Source organism: Centroberyx gerrardi, chromosome 9 (assembly GCF_048128805.1).
Source record: "Centroberyx gerrardi isolate f3 chromosome 9, fCenGer3.hap1.cur.20231027, whole genome shotgun sequence".
Classification (NCBI taxonomy): domain Eukaryota; kingdom Metazoa; phylum Chordata; class Actinopteri; order Beryciformes; family Berycidae; genus Centroberyx; species Centroberyx gerrardi.
Window position 1 is genome coordinate 22,016,719 of NC_136005.1, and position 7,790 is coordinate 22,024,508.

Below are 7,790 nucleotides of genomic sequence, written 5' to 3' on the forward strand. Positions count from 1 at the left end.
GGAGGAGTAGGGGAGTGTGTCGGCAACATATGGTTTCCCGCACAGGATGTAAAGAGTCAACAAGGAGGCCATTTACTCCCAATTAGGGAAATAAAACAGGACAGGGGCCAATGCGCTACCCCAATCAGCACCAAGGGTCACTGGACAGCGGCCTGCAGCCGGGCCAGCCGGGACACACAGCGGCTCGCAGGCCCGTGATCCAGCCTGGGGCCAAGAGCAGGACTGAGCTAATACACCACTGAATCAACAGCGAAAGAAAACACATTAGGATCAAGTGGAAGTTTTCATTAAATGCGCCCATTTTGACTTGTCTGTTGAATGGCATGTGGGCCATTAATTAGGAACAAATAACTGATGAGATGCAGCCCTTTTGTTGATTTTATGTTATACTCATTTTGGGCTACAGGCTTAAGATATTCTTTGATTGAAAACGAAAAGGCCAAATTAAGCATTTTGAAATAGGTTAAATTATTTTTATTTTTTTTCAGTAACGACGCAAAAGATGTAACTACTCTCACTTTGATCCAAATTGAATTGCTGTATAACCTTGACCTGTCCTTATTTTGAGGCTCATCGACATGAGAAAATAAGACTGGGCCTACATCAGCATCTATAACACAGCCTGACAAGATTAGAGTCTGTTTTACAGTTTTACTGAGAGATTCTAATTCTCTATTTATTGTCCTGATTTAACAGTCTATTCCTTGTCTGGTCCAGCTACTCCGTGCGTCAGAAAAGGAAAATGGAATGAATTTATGAAATAATGAATTTTATTAAAATGAGTGAAATGAGATTGGGTTATTTACACCAAAGACTGGACAAGAATTTTCAGTTGCCAAAGCAAATCACTAAAATGCACAATAGGAGCTCGAGCTTTAAAGCCCCAATGTTTGATAGCACCTTATAAGTTATTAGATTGCAACAAGATTAAAAATAGATCAAATTGACATCATGACTCTGATCCAATTAAGTCTATTTAGGTCGCATCCGTGTCGTTCACAGGTATAGCGACAAGGTCAAAATTCAATAATGTCGACGTAAAGCCTTGGCCAGATGGCTAAGATTTTCAGTTAAAGTTGATTTTAGTGGAGTTTTTTTTTTCGGTCTTGGGCTCTCGGGTTACAGGGCCTTTCTCGACCTGTCGAGGGACGCCAGCGCCACATAAATCACACATTGCTTTAAAATCCACCGCTCTCTGAAGTTGGGCCCAGCGCCTCACAAAACAAAAATGGAAATGTATTTCCAATGTATAACCAATTCATGCTTTTTTAAGCCCTGTGGATGCCATAATCTCCACAGCCTGTAGCCTATCTTTTTTCTTTTCCAGATAATCAAGAGCATATTTCTTTTCACAAGGAGCCCCCCTGAGGATAACTGAATTATCTCAAAGGCCCGTGACAATTATTATTCCCATCTAAAACAGAAGTATTGAGGTGGATGATGGTAGTAAACCCAGCTAAACTCAGTTTACACAGTTTTTTATTTGCGGAATTAAGTTTACCCAAATTTTTAAGCTGACATAAATCTTCATGACATAAATTCATAACATGTATCAAACGGGTGCAAGTTTTATGAAGATATTGCGTCTTTTAAGAGTTTAGGTAAATGCATAAATTAGTACTTTTCTGAAAATGTGACATTTCTTTTTATATTGTCGATTGTCTTATGATCACTGATTGGAGGTCCTCCATTACGCACCTCCTTATTTTTATATATCTATGTAATATAATACAGGCCCTCACAAATTAGAAATGAGATCCGCCATCAGCAGAACCAGGATATCAAACGGCCTCACTCCCTGACCTTGGAGGTGCTGGGGACATGCGGTGGTCACTCACTACTACCTCCTCCAACTAATTAAAAGAGCTGCTTTTATGGGCTCTCGTTCAGACGGCCAGATGTGACCAAAGCGCTGTAAAATCTCAAAGCGGTTTACAGAAACACTTACTGCACTTTAAAACGACTTGAAAAAGCGATGGGAGTCCGAAAAGTCTTCTCCGTAAATTCCTTCCCGCACCACAAGCTTCAGGGAATCTGTGTCAGCCATGCAGATAACCTGCAGCTACAGCAAAGCCTTACAGACAGCTCGAGAGGATTAAAGCTCTCATTTCATACAGCTGCAATGACAAGTGTGTATTCCTATGTGAACATCCACCGAGCTGTGAGAAAAAAAATAAATCAAATAAAGGCCAGAGCATTAGGAAATACATTATGCTTTTTTAATTTTATTTTAGTAAAATGATATGAGACAGTACAGTATATCTAAAATAAACTTTTTTTAAATATTTATCCATTTAAATAAGACCACTTCCCACATTGTATATGCATCAGACATTTGTTTCGATATCATTTAACATTATACAGTTAAGCAGGTTTAACAAACTAACAAACCAGACTTAAACAGCCGGGTCACATCACATACGATATAAAGCTTAACATTCGCACTAGATTAATGTCATATATTATTCTGGACACATTGCTCGATGTGCAGCTCCATGTGAAAATAAACTCCTCTAAGGCCGTAGCGGTGCAGAAGTACATGCAGTGGAATTTTCTCAACTGAGGGCCTGCATGCATCCATACATACATTAAGAGATATCACCTTACCATTTAGGAGGCCCACTGCAGATGCTGCTCCTCAACTGCACTGACAGAGGAAAATTAGCTTTGTGAAATACTACCCTAACCCGAGCTAATATGTTGATCTACAACATACAATACATGGGTTTATGTTCGTAACATAAATGGATTAATCCTTCCCCCCCCCTACCCCACCCCCCATCTGCTCAACACAAGAGAGATTTTCCAGGAAGTAAACACTAACCGTCTTTCATCCCTGCCACAGAGACACAGCAATCAAAAACAGTCATCTTTTTGAATTCAACCTTTGGGAAGAGATAATTCACATATGATGTAAAACCACATGTTTTGAAGAGGAGCTCGGAAAGGAGCATTTTTTAGAAGCACCCACATGAAGAGCAACCAACTGGAGCAAAACGGTAATGAAATACATTTTTAATTTACTCAGCGATGGGCAGTCTGGCACCGTGCAGGACTGAATATGATACTCCGGCCCTCCAGGTACAGGCGTACAGGACCGCTGCAGATGAAAAACATGGCACCTGTCCAATAGTATTAGTGGAATACATTGCTGTTGTGTTGTAGTGATCCCTATAGTGGGGAATAAGTGACAATCTCAGTACCCTTCCTCCCTGAGCATCAGGAGGCAGACGCCAGCGCTTCACTCTGATGACAGTTTTCAAGTATTTTACAGTCTTGGTCAGTCTGTGTTGGTTCAGTCACTGGGGGGCAGTCTTGGTGGACGGTGGCACCCGCCCCCTGCTTCACAGTCTCTCCCTCTGTGGACCCATGGACTTGGGCAGAATGCACTGTTCCCTCCTGATTCTCCTGGACGCCGTTTTCCTTTTTCCCATCCCCTGGGTTCGCCACACAGCTCCTGCTTTTTTCCTCCTCCGCCATCTCCCTCTGCCTCTCCTTCTCCAGCTCTTCTTCAGTGGCCTGGAGCTGCAGCTGTTGCATCAGCTCCTCCAGCTTATGGGCCTTGCGCAGCTCGTTCTGCTGGATGATGGCACAGAGGTGCTCCGTCAGCTGCTCCTTCACGTCGGTCTTCCTGTGCAGGTCCAGCTTGGCCGTCACGTACTCGGCCTCCGCCTTCTCATAGCGCTTCCTGTGCAGGGACGTGGCGAGGATGGCACACAAAGTGCGGAAATAATGGGAGAAAAACAGGGGAAAGAAAAGAATCAAAAACTGAAATGAACAGAATCAAAATTAAAATAGTAAAAAAAAAAAAAGACAGTGTATATTATAGTTTCGTTGATTAATAACCATTTAATTTTGTGACATTAGGATTGTTTCATTTAATTTAGAATGGCTCCTGTATTAAATCCCAGTACTCCCATTTACATTCCTCGCCTGTTCACAATGAGCACTATGACCAATTATGCTGAGTGCACATTAGGCAGCTTATTCGTCTATTCACACCTGCTCTTTGTCATAACTTAACCATGCATGAGCATAAATGAGGCCGAAACTGAAGTGAGAAGTCTGCTTGAACGTAAAAGAGAAGTAGTCCAGTGATTACATTTAAGATTAAAGATAATTTAGACTAAATGAGCAGCTGGCATAGAGTCCAAATCTCAGGTAAGAATGTACAGACCCACTGATGATTGAGCCAAATCCACCCAGCATGTCTGAATAGAGGAACATTTTAGCAGTGAAATATTTTGGTAACAAACCAGATGTCAAACAAGTACAAAACTTAACAAACTTTGACTTGGGTTTTTGTTGCACCTCAATGTAATATCAACAATTGATTAAATCACCATAAGAATCATAACAAAATCCACTATAATGAGTGCTTGAAGGTCAAGGCTGCTGCAGCTCGCAGTCCTCTCTCCGTTATACAAACATCTGTAACAAAAACACTGTAGCATCTGAGCTCCTCTGAGCTAACACTGAGCTAATCTAACAGGCTGCACAGGCACAGTGAGATCACAGCAACAACCCCAAGGTCAATTACAGGTTTATCATATTACTGTGAATGAGGAGCACAATAAGCTTGAAGACAGTCTCATACTGATTTAGGGACTTTCCAGCTTCTATTGCTGGTTAATTTAATACTAATTAAGAACTGAAGAATAAGTTAAAAATAGCTGATATCTTTATTCAAGATGCAAGAAGTTCAATAATTTTTTTTTAAATCTGTTTCCAAAATCATTGAGACTAATATGTCTGATCAATAATTGTGAGGATTATCAGGATTATCCTTTTAGTTATAATCATGCATCCCTAATCCATGAAAGTTGAGTCAAAGTTAAAGACTACCCAGAACATCTGAGAGGGACTATGTCTGATGAAAGTGGTTCAAAGCCTTTGAAAACACATGTGCATTACAAGTGTGCCTGTATAAATGATGTTGTTACATGAATACTCAGAACATGCTGCAGGGGGCAGTGTTTCCAGAGTTTGAAGGGAGAAGATTTACAGTAAATGTCCATTCCCTGATGAGCATTTTTCTTAACGGATTAGCAGAATGCACAAATAAATCACTCATTGGGCTTCATGATGTCCTTCGTTGCAAGGCTGTAATTGATTAATTAGGATTTCTATTCAAACAATCAGACTAGTTCAGCCAAACAAATAAAATAACTATTGAACGGTCAATTGCCTTTTCCGTTTCATGCCTTTCTTGTTTGGTTTATTTACTGTTTCATGCTCCGTCTGTGTACCTGGCAGCACTGTAGTCCCAGCTGGCTTGCTCTATCCTGCCTCTCAGGATGCCGATGTCATTGGACACCATATCATCAAGGGCTTGGAGCTCCTTTTGGATTCTCTTCAGCTTCACTGCCTCGGCCTGAGTCTGTTTGGACCTGTGGAGAACAAGACATTGGAGATTACAAATTTGCTGATAAGCACGATTTCCTTATATGACTATCACTGACTATTTCCCATGGGACCTGTACTTACTTTTCAGCGATAGTTTTTGTAAGCAGAGCTTTTTTGCGCTTATTCCTCTCTTCGATCATTTTTTGCTCTTGTTGGAGCAGCTCTAGACGCGTCTTTTCCCGTCTGTGATGAAAAATAAAGGGCATTGAACACACACAAATATATATTTAAATCAGCAAGGCAAAATAAAAACAAAGTCCAGACATTAAAGGTGTTTTAGGTCCGATACCAACACTGACAGTTGGGGAAGGAAATTAACAACATCCAATATACCTGTGAAAAATATTTGTGAGAAACCATCCTACAAATGTATCTCTTGAAAGAAAATCAAAGCAAACGTCTATACTAAAGACTATTTGAGAAACAACACAGAAATTATTCACATTGTATAAACACATAGTATAACATTTAATTATTCATTATTGTATGAAAATGTCAAGTTTGTATTATTGGGACAATCTATGCTTATCCCAGTGTATCTGTGAAAGGTTCAAAGGTCAGTGGTACACTAATATATCTGATATATGTCTTTAATAAAAACAGAGGACCATGGGCTATACAGGCGAATGGTATAAAACCACAAAATATACATTTCAAGCGATAAAGAATAACGTAGTCTGCTGTGTGTACGATATCAAAAACTTACTAACAATTCCACCTCTTGTTTCTCCAGTTCTTTCACAACGGGTGGCGAGACCTCCGCTGCAGCTGGCTCGTGGTTTACAGCCAGGTTCTCTTCCTTGGGCTTCTCCACTTCTGGTTTGGCAGCAGCAGCAGCTCCTGCCGGGGCTGCGGGCCGAGGGACATCTTTCGGCGGGGGTCTGGTGAGCTGCTGCTCCGGTGGAAGAGCAGGAGACCCGGCTTCAACCTTCTGTTGAGCGGCTACCTGCAAGGCTCTCTCCCGCTGTAGCTGCTGCCGACTCCGGTTGGTTGGAGCAGGTTTCCGACCGCGACCTAACGCGGCGGGCAGCGCTTGGTCTGGTACAAGCACATGCACACATGATTATTGTCGAGGATATGGAAGAGATTAATTCAGACCATATGAGCAGTTTGTACAGAAAACGTCAAGAACATGCCAAGCCAATACAAGAGCCACAGTTAGCCAGGTTGGCAGGTAACAACTTCATGCTAGCTGGCTAGGATTAGGTAATGTTACCTTTCTGCTGCAACTTCCGTAGCTCCTCGTCAGAAAAACCTGCCCAACCAGCCATTTTACGACCCTAAACTTAAAATACTTCGATTGACAAAGCAAAAGTATGCATACATGAAATATTTGAATGGTAAACTCGGGTAATAATCATTATAAAGCTTCAAATAATTGGATCAGTTCTGCAAAAGTCTGGACACGACCGCCATCTTTGTTTGTGAATGCCACGTTAAGGACCCCAAGAAAGACCGGTGAAGTGAAGCTGTAGATGGCGCCTGAGGAAAAAAAACGTGAAATCTGAAAAATACGAAATTTATTTCCCTTATTCGACCAAATATTTCTTGAAAATGACGAAGAATTCATTCTTAAGTTATTTGATGATGTATATTTATACAGACATTTGAATATATATGTTATAATACAGTAGGCATATTTATCATGGGCTAAACGTATCAATCCGCTCATGTTCCTAATAGTAAATTGATTCCATAAATCTCCTCTGAAAATCTGATATTGCAGTGCTTGTTGTGATGTTAGATGAAGGTTGTTTTAATTAACCCTTTCATGGAAAAGTATACATTACTTATAATGAGCATGGAGAATTTGTTTGCAGCCTAGGCTTTCTGGGTTATTCCAATAAGGCTGATACGAGTCAAATAATTGTAGACAAAAGATTACTTGCTGTGTAAAACATCCAGATTTCAAATTATATTTGTTTATTCCTGTTTCCACTCATTTCCCATCCCAGGCCATGTCCAGATCTTACAGCCTTCGAGGGATTAATTGCCTGTGGGTCAGAGGGGTCAGAGGTTAATTAAAGAACTGCTTTGTGTTAAAGCAGCATGAAATTTAAGTGGCTTCACTGCAAAGCAGAGGGATAAACAGACACGACTGTCAGAGGCCATGGCTCACTTCATCTCTCATAAACTGTCTTTGTTCTTTTTTGTGGATAGGTCTGTTTTTATGATCCAGAAAGACTGTTCTTGCTTTCATCTCTTTCAATTGTCTGGAATTGTCTTGAAAAGCCATTAGGCAAGCAAATCAAGATATAGCAATACCTCATCAGCCACAGTAGGTCAGTGACACCCATGGGCCATTGGACAGTTTCCAGGGGTCCACAGCAAAACTGATTCATTCACATTATCTAATTTGCTCAAAATAGACAAAATTGAATAGT

General features: G+C 40.8%; 1 protein-coding gene across 1 annotated transcript; it reads right to left on the reverse strand.

Annotated features, from left to right (window-relative positions):
- Window positions 1–2,785: 2,785 nt before the first annotated feature.
- gorab (golgin, rab6-interacting) lies at window positions 2,786–6,827 on the reverse strand. The gene is made up of 5 exons (XM_071913458.2): window positions 6,623–6,827; window positions 6,117–6,444; window positions 5,488–5,589; window positions 5,250–5,390; window positions 2,786–3,688 (listed from the first exon to the last, which is right to left on the reverse strand). Exons 1-5 carry the CDS (start codon window positions 6,675–6,677, stop codon window positions 3,220–3,222), a joined length of 1,095 nt encoding a protein of 364 aa, XP_071769559.2. The 5' UTR covers window positions 6,678–6,827; the 3' UTR covers window positions 2,786–3,219.
- Between the last annotated feature and the right edge of the window lie 963 nt (window positions 6,828–7,790).